This window comes from Lagopus muta, chromosome 3, assembly GCF_023343835.1.
Source record: "Lagopus muta isolate bLagMut1 chromosome 3, bLagMut1 primary, whole genome shotgun sequence".
Lineage (NCBI taxonomy): Eukaryota > Metazoa > Chordata > Aves > Galliformes > Phasianidae > Lagopus > Lagopus muta.
Window position 1 is genome coordinate 528,908 of NC_064435.1, and position 16,490 is coordinate 545,397.

General features: G+C 54.1%; 2 protein-coding genes across 2 annotated transcripts in view; one reads left to right on the forward strand and one right to left on the reverse strand.

The window, feature by feature from the left end:
- Positions 1 to 214: 214 nt before the first annotated feature.
- The window catches only part of LOC125691173 (heat shock factor protein 1-like), a 45,385-nt gene continuing 29,109 nt past the window's right edge, over positions 215 to 16,490 (reverse strand). The window contains exons 3-4 of the mRNA XM_048940205.1: positions 10,911 to 11,047; positions 215 to 2,694 (exon numbers count right to left, since the gene is read on the reverse strand). Of these exons, the coding sequence (XP_048796162.1) occupies positions 2,104 to 2,694; positions 10,911 to 11,047 (728 nt within the window). The 3' untranslated portion in view covers positions 215 to 2,103. The remainder of the gene's footprint in view (positions 2,695 to 10,910; positions 11,048 to 16,490) is intronic.
- On the forward strand, positions 2,779 to 4,116 carry LOC125691182 (protein Spindly-like). The gene has a single exon (XM_048940223.1). It carries the CDS (start codon positions 3,262 to 3,264, stop codon positions 4,099 to 4,101), a length of 840 nt encoding a protein of 279 aa, XP_048796180.1. The 5' UTR covers positions 2,779 to 3,261; the 3' UTR covers positions 4,102 to 4,116.

Consider the following 16,490-nt stretch of genomic DNA (forward strand, 5'->3'; position numbering starts at 1 on the left):
CACACAACCATAACAGAGTTGGGTTGGATTGGAAGGGTCCTTACAGATCACACAACCACAGCACAGTGGGTTGGATAGGAAGGGTCCTTACAGATCACACAACCACAGAATGGTTGGGATGGATAGGAAGGGTCCTCACAGATCACACAACCACAGAATGGTTGGGTTGGATTGGAAGGGTCCTCACAGATCACACAACCATAACAGAGTTGGGTTGGATTGGAAGGGTCCTTACAGATCACACAACCACAACACAGTTGGGTTGGGTTGGATTGGAAGGGTCCTTACAGATCACAGAACCACAGAATGGTTGGGTTGGATAGGAAGGGTCCTCACAGATCACACAACCACAGCACAGTTGGGTTGGATTGGAAGGGTCCTTACAGATCACAGAACCATAACACAGTTGGGTTGGATTGGAAGGGTCCTTACAGATCACACAACCACAACACAGTTGGGTTGCATTGGAAGGGTCCTTACAGATCACACAACCACAACACAGTTGGGTTGGATAGGAAGGGTCCTTACAGATCACACAACCATAACACAGTTGGGTTGGAAGGGTCCTTACAGATCACACAACCACAGCACAGTTGGGTTGGATTCGAAGGGTCCTTACAGATCACAGAACCATAACACAGTTGGGTTGGATAGGAAGGGTCCTTACAGATCACACAACCACAGAATGGTTGGGTTGGATAGGAAGGGTCCTTACAGATCCCACAACCACAGAATGGTTGGGATGGATAGGAAGGGTCCTTACAGATCACACAACCACAACACAGTTGGGTTGGATAGGAAGGGTCCTTACAGATCACACAACCACAGCACGGTGGGTTGGATAGGAAGGGTCCTTACAGATCACAGAACCACAGAATGGTTGGGTTGGAATGGAAGGGTCCTCACAGATCACACAACCACAGCATGGTTGGGTTGGATTGGAAGGGTCCTTACAGATCACACAAGCACAGCACAGTGGGTTGGATAGGAAGGGTCCTTACAGATCACACAACCACAGAATGGTTGGGATGGATAGGAAGGGTCCTCACAGATCACACAACCACAACACAGTTGGGTTGGATAGGAAGGGTCCTCACAGATCACACAACCACAGAATGGTTGGGTTGGATTGGAAGGGTCCTCACAGATCACACAACCACAACACAGTGGGTTGGATAGGAAGGGTCCTCACAGATCACACAACCATAACACAGTTGGGTTGGAAGGGTCCTTACAGATCACACAACCATAACACAGTTGGGTTGGATTGGAAGGGTCCTTACAGATCACAGAACCATAACACAGTTGGGTTGGATAGGAAGGGTCCTTACAGATCACAGAACCACAGAATGGTTGGGTTGGATTGGAAGGGTCCTCACAGATCACACAATGACAGCACAGTTGGGTTGGATTGGAAGGGTCCTTACAGATCACAGAACCATAACACAGTTGGGTTGGATAGGAAGGGTCCTTACAGATCACACAACCACAGCACAGTGGGTTGGATTGGAAGGGTCCTTACAGATCACACAATCACAGCACAGTGGGTTGGATAGAAAGGGTCCTTACAGATCACACAACCACAACACAGTTGGGTTGGATAGGAAGGGTCCTTACAGATCACACAACCACAACACAGTTGGGCTGGATAGAAAGGGTCCTTACAGATCACAGAACCACAGAATGGTTGGGTTGGATTGGAAGGATCCTTACAGATCACAGAACCACAGAATGGTTGGGTTGGAATGGAAGGGTCCTTACAGATCACATAACCACAACACAGTTGGGTTGGATAGGAAGGGTCCTTACAGATCACACAACCACACCACAGTTGGGTTGGAAGGGTCCTTACAGATCACACAACCACAGAACAGTGGGTTATAAGGACCCCCCAGCCCCACCGCTGCCGTGGGCTGGCTGCCCCCCAGCTCAGGCTGCCCAGTGCCCACCCCCAGCCTGGGGCACCTCCATGGCTGGGGCCCCCACAGCTCCGGGCAGCAGTGCTGGAGCCTCATCACCTTGGTGACGGATTTCTTTAGGGGAAGGCAGCATCCTGGAGGCCTTGAGATCGCCCGCTCTGCCTCCAGCCCAGCGCAAGCACCGTCAGTGAGCCACACACAGCCAGAATCCAACTGGTGCAAGAGGACAAGGGCCTGGAGGAGGACTGCAGTAACACAAGAGAAGGGCAGCAGACATGATCCGAAATGACCCCAACACCCCAGCGCAGCACAGGATGGAACAGTTACACTTTGTGAGAGGGAGACAAAAAAAGTCCACCAAAGAAACCCACAAGGGCAAAACATCACCCAAAACGTCAGACCAAAACCAGGGGGGCACAGAAGGCCTCACCACCACTGCAAGGGTCTCAAAGCAGAGCTGCACTCCAGGAACCTTCACCCCATGTTCGGGATTGCGATCTGGCTGCAAACAGGACGTCACCAACGGGCTGTGATGGTGCTCACGAGCTCCCCGCAGCACTGCCCCACTTCCTGCCCCAAACCCAACGTGTGGAGGAAGGAAAACACGGAGCAAACGGTGAGATTTCCGCCACCCCTCCCCACATACATACTGCTTCATGGCTATCAGCTTGGAGTCCATGCTCTCCTGCTTTCCTTTCATCACCTGGATGTCGGTCAGCAGCTTGGTGACGTTGTCTTGCCGCACCTTGATGTCCTCGTTCTTTATGCTGGACACCTGGGGGCAGAAAGGCAGACGTCAGCAGTGCCTCCTTCCTACAAAACAGCTCATGCTGCAAAATCCTTCTCCCCTCTTCATATCTCCACATCCACAACGGAGCCCATTGCGCCAAGGGATGAAAACCAACCACCTACAATGCGAACGTTCTGCAAGCAAATCACTGCTTGCCAACGCCAGACTCCATTGCAGCCTCAAAGTAACAGCTTTGGGAAGCACTGGGGTGAAACTGAAGGTCTGTGCAAGAGCTGGGAGGCGAGTTTGAACGGTAGCAACGGTGGCGGCGCGGGGCTGAGGGCATAAAGGTTAAGTGAAGCTTAAATGGACTTTTGAAGGTAATAAAAGGAAGAAAAAATGGAGACAGAGACCATTTGAAATCTTAGACAACAACTGGAAGAAGCAGAGAACGAGCGAAGGAAGGCTGCACAATATGGCTTACACTTGTTGGAGTCTCAAAATGAAATTCAGAATCAGTTGGATCAAATACGTCGGGAATTAACGGAGAAGACTGAGAAATTTGAACAAGAGAAATATTCTCTTCAGAGAGAAATCGAACTTAAGAATAGGATGTTGGAAAGCCTGAGTTTTGAATGCGATGCCCTCAAGCAACAGCAAAATGTGCAACTGGATAAACAGAAAGAACAGCTTACCAGAGCTCATGGACAAGAAGTCAATGACCTTAAATACAAGTTGGAGAATCTGAAGGCAGAAGTAGATAAAACTCGGCTCTCTGAGAAACAACTGAGGCACAAAGTGGACCATCAGAAGGAAATAATTGCTGCCAAAACAGAAGAGCTGCACACGATGTCTGAACGCGTGCATGAAACCATGTCTTCAGAAATGCTCAATCTTCAGATGGAGCTCACAGAACTAGAAAGTGTGAAGGCCAGTGTTGAAGAAAAGCTGAATGAACTGCAGTACAGCAAAGAGCAACTAGAACTCATCAACAGTAACTTACGTAATCAGCTGGAGCGTCTACAAGCAGAAAAGGAAGAGAGGGAAAAAGAAGTTGTTTCTTACTGTAATGCACTAGAGAAAGCTCGTGAAGCTAATCAAGAGCTTCAGGTTCAGCTGGATCATGTGGTGCAGCAATCTTTGGACCCTGCAAGTAAAGGCAATTCTCTCTTTGCTGAGGTGGAGGACCGTAGGGCAGAAATGGAACGACAGCTGATCAGCTGTGTGCTGAGTACAGCCCTGCAGATGGGTCAGACGTGTCTGTCCATGACAACCCTACAGCTGACACCAGCAGTTGGGAGCGCATTCATTCACACTGCAGGCAGGACGCGGACATCCCCGTGTGCCTGCAAAGTCTGTGCTGCAATGCAGCCAACACCTCAGCAATTAAGAAGTCATCAGCTGGCTCGGGAAGGAAAGCTGGGCCAGGAGGGGCGCTGCCAGAGCAGCTGAGGAGCAGCACAGAGATCTGTTTTTCTGATCTCCTCACGAGATGCTGAGATGCTCACAGATCTGCCACAGAATCACAGCATCACAGAATTGTAGGGGTTGGAAGGGACCTCCAGAGATCATCGAGTCCAAACCCCCTGCCAAAGCAGGTTCCCTACACCAGGTAGCACAGGTAGGCATCCAGGCAGGTCTGGAACATCTGCAGAGCAGGAGACTCCACCACCTCCCTGGGCAGCCTGTTCCAGTGAACAGTGGGACCATAGAGACACGGTGGGACCCATAGAAACACACTGGGACCCATAGAGACACGATTGGACCCATAGAGACACATTGGGACCCATAGAGACTCGTTGGGACACAGAGACACATTGGGACCCATAGAGACACGTTGGGACCCATAGACTCCCCCACCTCCCTGGGCAGCCTGTTCCAGTGCTCCGTCACCTCACTGTAAAGAAGTTCTTGCTCATGTTTGTGCGGAACTTCCTATGCTCCAGTTTCTGGCCATTTCCCCTTGTCCTGTCTCCACTCCCCACTGAAAACAGTCCGGCCTCGCCATTCTGCCCCCCCCACACCTCAGATATTGACAGACCTGGATCAGCTCCCCTCTCAGCCTTCTTTTCTCCATGCTGAACAGACCCAGCTCACTCAGCCTTTCTCCATAGCAGAGATGCTCCAGGCCCCTCACCATCTTGGTGGCCCTCCGCTGGACTCTTCCCAACAGATCCCTGTCTGTTTTGTGCTGGGCAGCCCAGAACTGGACGCAGTGCTCCAGGTGAGGTCTTACCAGGGCAGAGCAGAGGGGGAGGATCGCCTCCCTCGCCCTGCTGGCCACGCTCTGTGCAATGCAGCCCAGGATGCCATTGGCCTTTTTGGCCACAAGGGCACACTGCTGGCTCATGGCAACCTGTCGTCCACCAGGACACCCAGGTCCCTTTCCGCAGAGCTCCCCTCCAGCAGCTCATCCCCCATCCAGCAGCTCATCCCCCATCCTGTACTGGCGCAGCCACGCTTGGGGCTGAAGCGTCAGCCTGCCCGCTGCTGCTCCATGCGAGCCGTGGGTCACAAGGATGGAAATACAGCTCTCCAGCCCACGCTTCAGCAACTGGGAATTCGACCTGGAAGATCCTCACGTGTTTCTGGAGCTGTCGGTGCCCAGCAGGGCCTTCAGGACACAGCTGGTGGCAGTCGTGCAGTTTGGGAAACAGGGGCAGCCGCAAGGCATATCTGCGAGCCTGAAGGGCAAATGCCCAATCCTGTGCTCAGGACGCACACGAGGCCAACACGTCGCTAACAGTGCAGGCACTCGTCCTTCCTTTTCCTCCGTGTGCACAGACAGCATCATCCTTCAAAGCCCTTTTAAGCAAGGACAGCAGCTCAGCCTGTGGCTGCTCTCCCTCCTGCTGCAAGGTCTGCTCCTCTTCAGCCCCTCCAGACACAGCAAGCTTCCCTCTGCCAAGCCAACCCAAGCAGGCTCTGCTTGTCTGGAGGAAACGGGAACGAGGATCGCTGAGCACTGCTGACCCCACAGACAGGGTGGGAGACAGAGGGGGACCCCCAAGCGGTCCCACAACGAACCCAATGCTGACATTGGTGAGAATTGTCCCCAGACAAAAGGGAACGGCTCCAGGACAGGAATGCAGCATCGCAGCATCGCAGCTCGGCAGCAAGAAGAGCTGTGTCAGAATGTAAAGCAGTGGTGCTGGGGTGCAGGAATGCAGCATTGCAGCATCGCAGCTCGGCAGCAAGAAGAGCTGTGTCAGAATGCAAAGCAGTGGTGCTGGGGTGCAGGAATGCAGCTGAGCAGCATTGCAGCTTGGCAGCAAGAAGAGCTGTGTCAGAATGCAAAGCAGTGGTGCTGGGGTGCAGGAATGCAGCATTGCAGCATCGCAGCAAGAAGAGCTGTGTCAGAATGCAAAGCAGTGGTGCTGGGGTGCAGGAATGCAGCTGAGCAGCATCACAGCAAGAAGAGCTGTGTCAGAATGCAAAGCAGTGGTGCTGGGGTGCAGGAATGCAGCATCGCAGCATCACAGCAAGAAGAGCTGTGTCAGAATGCAAAGCAGTGGTGCTGGGGTGCAGGAATGCAGCATCGCAGCATCGCAGCAAGAAGAGCTGTGTCAGAATGCAAAGCAGTGGTGCTGGGGTGCAGGAATGCAGCTGAGCAGCATCGCAGCTCGGCAGCAAGAAGAGCTGTGTCAGAATGCAAAGCAGTGGTGCTGGGGTGCAGGAATGCAGCTGAGCAGCATTGCAGCTTGGCAGCAAGAAGAGCTGTGTCAGAATGCAAAGCAGTGGTGCTGGGGTGCAGGAATGCAGCTGAGCAGCATCGCAGCAAGAAGAGCTGTGTCAGAATGCAAAGCAGTGGTGCTGGGGTGCAGGAATGCAGCATCGCAGCATCGCAGCTCGGCAGAAGAGCTGTGTCAGAATGCAAAGCAGTGGTGCTGGGGTGCAGGAATGCAGCTGAGCAGCATCGCAGCAAGAAGAGCTGTGTCAGAATGCAAAGCAGTGGTGCTGGGGTGCAGGAATGCAGCTGAGCAGCATCGCAGCTCGGCAGCAAGAAGAGCTGTGTCAGAATGCAAAGCAGTGGTGCTAGGGTGCAGGAATGCAGCATCGCAGCATCGCAGCTCGGCAGCAAGAAGAGCTGTGTCAGAATGCAAAGCAGTGGTGCTGGGGTGCAGGAATGCAGCATCGCAGCTCGGCAGCAAGAAGAGCTGTGTCAGAATGCAAAGCAGTGGTGCTGGGGTGCAGGAATGCAGCTGAGCAGCATCGCAGCTCGGCAGCAAGAAGAGCTGGGTCAGAATGCAAAGCAGTGGTGCTGGGGTGCTAAAATATATCTTTTTATATATAAAGCGCCTATCACCCGATTGATAAACATTCTTTGGAACCATTTGGATGGCAGGGGTAAGAACAGGAGTCAGCCTGTCAGAACCTCAGCATTTCTGTTTCCAACCAATTGAAAAAAGAAATAAAATAAAAGCCACAAGACTTTGCTGCCAGCCTGGCATGCTGGCGTTTAATACTGCTACACCATCAGGGTTGGAGGGAGACTTATGGTGATAATTGTGATATTGTGCAATTATGATATTGTGAATGGCAACAGTTTGCACTGTGATTTGTCCAGCTGTGCTGCAGAACGGCACAGGCATCACAGCAGGGCAGTGGGATGTGAAGGCTCAGACCCGTTATCAGTCAAAATGTCTCAGCAGCAGGGAGCTTCTATGAGGAGAGCAAGCTAACTCTGTGCACAAAGCTCTCGCTCCCTGTGCTTAAGGCCAAGCCAGTGAACCTCCCGGACTCTTCACGAGTTTCAGGAGATCACAACACCAATGTTCACAAATCCATGGGACCCGATGGGATTCATCCACGGGTGCTGAGGGAGCTGGCAGAGGTGATTGCTGAACCGCTTTCGGTCATCTTTGAGAAGTCTTGGAAGACGGGGGAGGTGCCTGAAGACTGGAGGAGAGCCAACGTCAGCCCAGGCTTCAAAAAGGGCAAGAAGGAAGAGCCAGGCAATTATAGGCCAGTCAGCCTCACCTCTGTCCCTGGAAAGGTGATGGAACAGCTGTGCTGGATGCCATCTCCAGACAACTGGAACAAGAGGAGGTTATCAGGAGTAGTCAGCACGGGTTCACCAGGGGGAGGTCGTGCTTGACCAACCTGGTGGCCTTCTATGATGTTGTCTCTGGCTGGGTGGATGGGGGCAGAGCAGTGGATGTAGTCTACCTTGATTTCAGCAAGGCTTTTGATGCTGTCCCCCACGACATCCTTATAACAAAGCTGAGCAAGTGTGGGATGGATGAGTGGACAGTGAGGTGGGCTGAGAGCTGGCTGAGTGGCAGAGCACAGAGGGTCGTTGGTGGTGGTGCAGAGTCCGGTTGGAGGCCTGTAAGCAGTGATGTCCCCCAGGGGTCGGTGCTGGGTCCTTGTTCAACATCTTCATCAGTGACCTTGATGAGGGGATAATGGCCACCCTCAGCAAGTTTGTGATGATACCAAGTTGGGAGGATTGGCTGAAGGCCGTGCTGCCATTCAGTGAGAGCTGGACAGGCTGAGAGCTGGGCAGGAAGAAACCAGATGGGGTTTGACAACAGCAAATGTAGAGTCTTGCATCTGGGGAGGAATAACGGCGTGCAGCAGTACAGGATGGGGGATGAGCTGCTGGAGGGGAGCTCTGCGGAGAGGGAGCTGGGTGTCCTGGTGGATGACAGGTTGCCATGAGCCAGCAGGGTGCCCTTGTGGCCAAAAAGGCCAATGGCTTACTGGGGTGCATTGCACAGAGCGTGGCCAGCAGGTCAAAGGAGGTGATCCTCCCCCTCTGCTCTGCCCTGCTGAGGCCTCACCTGGAGCACGGCGTCCAGTTCTGGGCTGCCCAGCACAAAACAGACAGGGATCTCTTGGGAAGAGTCCAGCAGAGGGCCACCAAGATGGTGAGGGGCCTGGAGCATCTCTGCTATGGAGAAAGGCTGAGTGAGCTGGGTCTGTTCAGCATGGAGAAAAGGAGACTGAGAGGGGAGCTGATCCAGGTCTGTCAATATCTGAGGTGTGGGGGGCTGAATGGCGAGGATGGACTGTTTTCAGTGGTGAGTGGAGACAGGACGAGGGGAAACAGCCGGAAACTGCAGCAGAGGAAGTTGTGCAGCAATGTGCACAAGAACTTCTTTACAGTGAGGTGACGGAGCACTGGAACAGGCTGCAGGGAGGTGGGGGAGTCTATGGGTCCCAACGTGTCCCTATGGGTCCCAACGTGTCTCTATGGGTCCCACTGTTCACTGGAACAGGCTGCCAGGGAGGTGGTGGAGTCTCCTGCTGTGGAGATGTTCAAGACCTGCCTGGATGCCGACCTGTGCGACCTGCTGTAGGGAACCTGCATTGGACTCGATGATCTCTGGAGGTCCCTTCCAACCCCTACAATTCTGTGATTCTGTGATCACCAGACAGAAATACACGTCAGTTATAAAGATATCGCTGTCAGTTGGGTGGAGGCAAATTTAGAATGGGTAAAGGGAGGAGAGGAATCATAGAATCACAAGGTTGGAAACGACCTATAAGATCATCTGGTCCAACCATCTCCTCATCACCATTGCCACCACAAGCACTAAACCACAGAAGGGACCAGCCCTGCTCTTGCTGTAAGCACCTTTCAGATACTGGAAGAGAGCAGTAAGGTCTCCCCTCAGCCTCCTTTTCCCCAGACTTAACAGCCACGATTCCTTCAGCTGCTGCATGTATTTCCTATCTTAAGGCGGAAGAGTGGATTACAGAATAGAATAAGCTTGCCCTAATAGCTTCAATTTCACCCAAATCTCAGCTTTACGAGCATAGGAACGTTCAGTAAATGTTTCTTATTGACTGGAAAAAACTTGTCCTTCCTATTCCTTTAGATAGTTCCCTGCTCAGCATCTTGTTTATATTCTTGCTCTCCAGAAGCTAACAGAACTGCCCGGTTCTCCCCATAGACTAGGCAGAGGGACTGAGATGGGATTTAAGTATCTGACTGTCCAAGTATCCTGCTAACATGGGACAAGTTGGCTCATGGAAGGAAGTTGGCTCATGGAAGGAACAGGAACACGACAGGCTGGAGGGCTGGGCTCAGGTGAACCTGATGAGGTTCAACACGGCAAAGTGCAGGGTTTTGCATTTGGGCCGGAGGAACCCCAGGCACCTGTAGAGGCTGGGAGGAGTGGGCCTGGAGAGCAGCTCGGCAGAGAAGGACCTGGGGGTCCTGATGGACGAGAGACTGAATATGAGCCAGCAGTGCGCAGCTCGAAAGGCAAATGGGATCCTGGGCTCCATCAGGAGAGGGGTGGCCAGCAGGGACAGGGAGGTGATCGTCCCTCTCTACTCGGCTCTTGTGAGGCCCCATCTGGAGTCCTGTGTCCAGGTGTGGAGCCCTCAGTACAAGAAAGACATTGAGATTGTGGAAAGGGTCCAGAGGAGGGCGACTAAGATGATGAGGGGGCTGTATAGGGGGCAATAAGGGGGGATGGGGGGCACTAGGGTCGTTATAGGGGGCAATGAGGGGGCTGGGGGGGCATTAGGGTGGTTATAGGGGGTGGTGAGGGGGGAATGGGGTGGGTATGGGGGGGTGGGGGGATTTGGAAAGGGTCCAGAGGAGGGCGACTAAGATGATGAGGGGGCTGGAGCAGCTCCCCTATGAGGACAGGCTGAGGGAGTTGGGCTTGTTCAGCCTGGAGAAGAGAAGGCTGCGGGGTGACCTCATGGCAGCCTATCAATACCTGAAGGGAACCTACACCCAGGAGGGGAGTAAACTCTTCACAAGGGCTGACAACAGCAGGACGAGGGGAAATGGATCCAAGTTGAAGGAGGGAAGATTGAGGTTGGATGTTAGGGGGAAGTTCTTTACAAGGAGAGTGGTTGGGCCCTGGAACGGGCTGCCCAGGGAGGCTGTGGATGCCCCGTCCTTGGACGTGTTTAAGGCCAGGTTGGACGGGGTCCTGGGCAACCTGATCTGAATGTGGATGTTTGGTGGCCCTGCTAGGCAGGGGGGTTGGAACTGCATGATCCTTGGGGTCCCTTCCAACCCGGGTGATTCTGTGATTCTGCGAAGGAAGAAGACATTTTACATTCCCAGCACTGCAAACAAACAGTTTTGACCTCACGCCGTAAGTCACTGGACCTTATCAACAGTCTGATCTGGGTTATGACAACATCAAAGGGAATGTTGGCTGGCAAGGGGTTAAACGATCCCCACAAATCTGTAGTCTGCTAGGAAGGTCCCCACATCCAAACAGCACGTGATGCTGGTTCGGCAGCTCACCCACAGCCTGTCCCGAGGGATCTGAGCTCACACTTACGCTGGTGACTTTCCTCTTGATGTTCTCCAGGAGGTGCTCCTGGCCACGGATGAAGTAGGGATGCTGGAACTCAGTGTCGTCCTTCTCCGGCTTCACCAGCCCTCCCTGCTCGATGTGCACGACCTTCCGGAAGCCATCTGAAAAGCAAACAAGGGAAGGCATGAAGGTTAAGCTTCAGAAAGCAGAGGGGAGCACAGGGCCCCCCCCCCCCCCTCGTCTGCTCCAATACGCAGTGCTGTCACCGCCGAGCTCCCTTCAAACAGATCTCACCCCGAAAACGGAGCACAAAACTCCGCTCTCCCCAAACCCATTTCTGCTGCGGACAGCACAGGTCAGCACGAGGAAAGGCTGAAACTGCTGGCACTGAAGGGGGGGGCTGAAATCAGCCTGAAGGGGGGGGGGCTGAAATCAGCCTTCCTGCCCTCCAGTCGCAGCCCCTGGTCTGCAGGAAACCACCCAGCAGCACCCAGCGTTCAGCACTCGCTCCCTTCCAGCCCTTGAGCTCAACAGTTCTGCTGACTGGAGGGATTTCTGAGAGCCATCAGCCATGCGCTGAATCTGCCCTCCATCAGCTTCAAATCATTCCCTGTCCTGCTGCCATCTCCCCTTGCACAGAGCTGACTCCCCTCCTGTCTGCAGGCTCCCTTTAGGCACTGCAGGCTGCACTGAGGTCACCCCGCAGCTTCTCTCCTCCATGCTGAACGAGCCCAGCTCCCTCAGCCTGTCTTTGCACTGGAGGTGCTGCAGCCCCCTGCTCATCTCTGTGGCTCCTCTGCACCCTCTCCAACAGCTCCCTGTCCTTCTTGTGCTGGGGGCTCCAGCCCTGGACGCAGTGCTGCAAACGGGGCCTCACAAGAGCAGAGCAGAGGGGGACGATCACCTCCTGTCCCTGCTGGCCGCCCCTCTGCTGATGGAGCCCAGGATCCCATTTGCTTTCCAGCTGCAATGCACACTGCTGCCTCATGTTCAGTTTTTCACCCCCCAGGACCTCCAGGACCTTTTTGCAGGGCTGCTCTCTGTACAAATGCCTGGGATTCCTCCGGCCCAAGTGCCAGCCTTGCACTTTGCTGTGTTGAACCTCATCAGGTTCACCCTGGCCCAACTTTCAATCCCAGTAATGGGATTATCAGCACTTTGGGATCATCAGCACTTTGGGATCATCAGCACTTTGGGATCAGTCCCTGAGTGCCACATCTCCACAGTTCAGAACCTCCAGAGCTGGTGACCCCACTGCCTCCCTGGGCAGCCCACGTTGAGGTCTGATGGCTCTTTGGGAGAAGAAATCGTTCCTCGTCTCCAAGCTGAGATCCTAGAGCCTGGTTCAGAGCAGGAAGGCCATTAGGAGACCAAGACTCTCACGGTCTTCAAAAAGATCACAGCTCCATTTCTGATCCTGACAATTGTTTCCCAGAAAGGCACTGTTGGAAAGTTTCGCTCCATCTTAGTTTGGAAGAGGCTGAACCTGCAGAGCTGTGCTTTGGGGGCAGGGCAGAGATGGGGGTCCAGAGGAGGGCATGGGGTGCTCATACAGCACCTCCATATGGGGACAGGCTGACAGCTGGGTGCAGCCTGGGGAGGAGAACCTCACTGCAACCTCCCAGAGCTTACAGGGAGCCCAAAAACTTGAGGAGGGCGATGCAGAAGAGCGGCGATGGGACCAAAGGGAACAGCTTTAAGGTCAAACGGGAGATGTGGGGTCAGAGATGGGGAAATCCTTCACCCAGAGGCGGTGCAGCCCCAGCACTGCTGCCTGGAGCTGTGGGTGCCCCAGCCTATGAGGTGCCTGAGGCTGTGGATGGGGCCCTGGGCAACCTGCAGCTTTGCAGTGCTGTCTGTCAGCCCACAGCTGGGCTGGAATAAAAGCCCCCCATGCAGAAAGTGAGCCACACAGAGATGTGACACCTCACACCGCGACACTGAGCCGGGGTTCAGCCATCCCAGGGATCCTCCGGAGTGCAAACGGCCCTGCAGAAACGCCCTGCAGCATTCGAGGTGCTGAAAGGCAATGAAAACATCAGCCCCTGCTACAGCTGAATGCTTCCAAAGCCACATCTGGAGATCAGTGCTGACCTCCAGCAGGGCTGCTCGGAAGGTGGCCTTTGTGCACGGAAATATGCTACGCAGATCACAGCATCACAGAACTGCAGGGGTTGGAAGGGAGCTGCAGAGACCATGGAGTCCAACCCCCTGCCCAAGCCGTTCCTGCACCAGGTCGCACAGATCAGCATCCAGGCGAGACTTGAACGTCTCCAGAGCAGGAGACCCCACAGCCCCCTGGCAGCCTGTTCCAGTGAACAGCGGGACCCATAGAGACACGTTGGGACCCATAGAGACACCCTGAGACCCATAGAGACACACTGGGACCCATAGAGACACCTTGAGACCCATAGAGACACACTGGGACCCATAGAGACACCTTGAGACCCATAGAGACACACTGGGACACACAGAGACACGTTGGGACCCACGGAGACACATTGGGACCCATAGGGACACGTTGGGACCCATAGAGACATGTTGGGAACCATGGAGACACACTGGGACCCATAGAGACCCGTTGAGACCCACATAGAAACGTTGAGACCCACAGAGACACACTGGGACCCATAGAGACACACTGGGACCCATAGAGACACGTTGGGAACCATGGAGACACATAGGGACCCATAGAGACACGTTGGGACCCATAGAGACACGTTGGGAACCATGGAGACACACTGGGACCCATAGAGACACGTTGGGACCCATAGAGAAATGTTGAGACACATAGAGAAACATTGGGACCCATAGAGACACACTGGGACCCATAGAGACACACTGGGACCCATACAGAAACGTTGAGACCCATAGAGACACACTGGAACCCATAGAGACACACTGGGACCCATAGAGACACATTGAGACCCATAGAATGACAGCATCACAGAACCACAGGGGTTGGAAGGGAGCTGCAGAGACCATGGAGTCCAACCCCCTGCCCAAGCCGTTCCTGCACCAGGACGCACAGGTCGGCGTCCAGGCGAGCCTTGAACATCTCCAGAGCAGGAGACCCCACAGCCCCCTGGCAGCCTGTTCCAGTGAACAGCGGGACCCACAGAGACACGTTGGGACCCATGGAGACACGTTGGGAAACATGGAGACAAATTGGGACCCATAGAGAAACGTTGAGACCCATAGAGACACACTGGGACCCATAGAGACACGTTGAGACCCATAGAGACACATTGAGACCCATAGAGACACACTGGGACCCATAGAGACACCTTGAGACCCATAGAGACACACTGGGACCCATAGAGACACGTTGGGACCCATAGAGACACACTGGGACCCCTAGAGAAACGTTGAGACCCATAGAGACACACTGGAACCCACAGAGACACGTTGAGACCCATAGAGACACATTGGGACCCATAGAGACACACTGGGACACATAGAGACACAATGGGACTCATAGAGACACATTGGGACCCATAGAGACACATTGAGACCCACAGAGACACATTGGGACCCATAGAATGACAGCATCACAGAACCGCAGGGGTTGGAAGGGAGCTGCAGAGCTCATCACTCCAACCCCCTGCCCAAGCCGTTCCTGCACCAGGTCGCACAGATCAGCGTCCAGGCGAGCCTTGAATGTCTCCAGAGCAGGAGACCCCACAGATCCCTGGCAAACTGTTCCAGTGAACAGCGGGACCCATAGAGACACGTTGAGACCCACAGAGACAACTTGAGACCCACAGAGACACACTGGGACCCATAGAGACACCTTGAGACCCATAGAGACACACTGGGACCCATAGAGACACGTTGGGACCCACGGAGACACATTGGGACCCATAGGGACACGTTGGGACCCATAGAGACATGTTGGGAACCATGGAGACACACTGGGACCCATAGAGACACGTTGAGACCCATAGAGAAACGTTGAGACCCATAGAGACACACTGGGACCCATAGAGACACACTGGGACCCATAGAGACACCTTGAGACCCATAGAGACACACTGGGACACATAGAGACACGTTGGGACCCACGGAGACACGTTGGGACCCATAGGGACACGTTGGGACCCATAGAGACATGTTGGGAACCATGGAGACACACTGGGACCCATAGAGACATGTTGGGAACCATGGAGACACACTGGGACCCATAGAGACACGTTGAGACCCATAGAGAAACATTGAGACCCATAGAGACACACTGGGACCCACAGAGACACCTTGAGATCCATAGAGACACACTGGGATCCATAGAGATACCTTGAGATCCATAGAGACACACTGGGATCCATAGAGACACACTAGGATCCATGGAGACACACTGGGACCCATAGAGACACACTGGGACCCATAGAGACACATTGAGACCCACAGAGACACATTGGGACCCATAGAATGACAGCATCACAGAACCGCAGGGGTTGGAAGGGAGCTGCAGAGCTCATCAGTCCAACCCCCTGCCCAAGCCGTTCCTGCACCAGGTCGCACAGGTGGGCATCCAGGCGAGACCTGAACATCTCCAGAGCAGGAGACCCCACAGCCCCCTGGCAGCCTGTTCCAGTGAACAGTGGGACCGATAGAGACACGTTGGGACCCATAGAGACACGTTGGGACCCATGGAGACATGTTGGGACCCATGGAGACATGTTGGGACCCATAGAGAAACGTTGAGACCCACAGAGACACACTGGGACCCATAGAGACACACTGGGACCCATAGAGACACGTTGGGAACCATGGAGACACATTGGGACCCATAGAGACACGTTGGAAACCATGGAGACACATTGGGACCCATAGAGACGCCTTAAGACCGACAGAGACACACGGGGACCCACAGAGACACGTTGGGACCCACAGAGACACATTGGGACCCATAGAGAAACGTTGAGACCCATAGAGACACACTGGGACCCATAGAGACACCTTGAGATCCATAGAGACACGCTGGGACCCATAGAGACACACTGGGATCCATGGAGACACATTGGGACCCATAGAGACACATTGAGACCCACAGAGACACATTGGGACCCATAGAATGACAGCATCACAGAACCGCAGGGGTTGGAAGGGAGCTGCAGAGCTCATAAGTCCAACCCCCTGCCCAAGCCGTTCCTGCACCAGGTCGCACAGGTCGGCATTCAGGCGAGACCTGAACATCTCCAGAGCAGGAGACCCCACAGCCCCCTGGCAGCCTGTTCCAGTGAACAGTGGGACCGATAGAGACACGTTGGGACCCATAGAGACACGTTGGGACCCATGGAGACATGTTGGGACCCATGGAGACATGTTGGGACCCATAGAGACACACTGGGACCCATAGAGACACGTTGGGACCCACGGAGACACATTGGGACCCATAGGGACACGTTGGGACCCATAGAGACATGTTGGGAACCATGGAGACACACTGGGACCCATAGAGACACGCTGGGACCCATAGAGACTCGTTGGGACCCATAGAGACACACTGGGACCCATAGAGACACATTGGGACCCATAGAGACACACTGGGACCCATAGAGACACCTTGAGACCCATAGAGAAACGTTGAGACCCATAGAGACA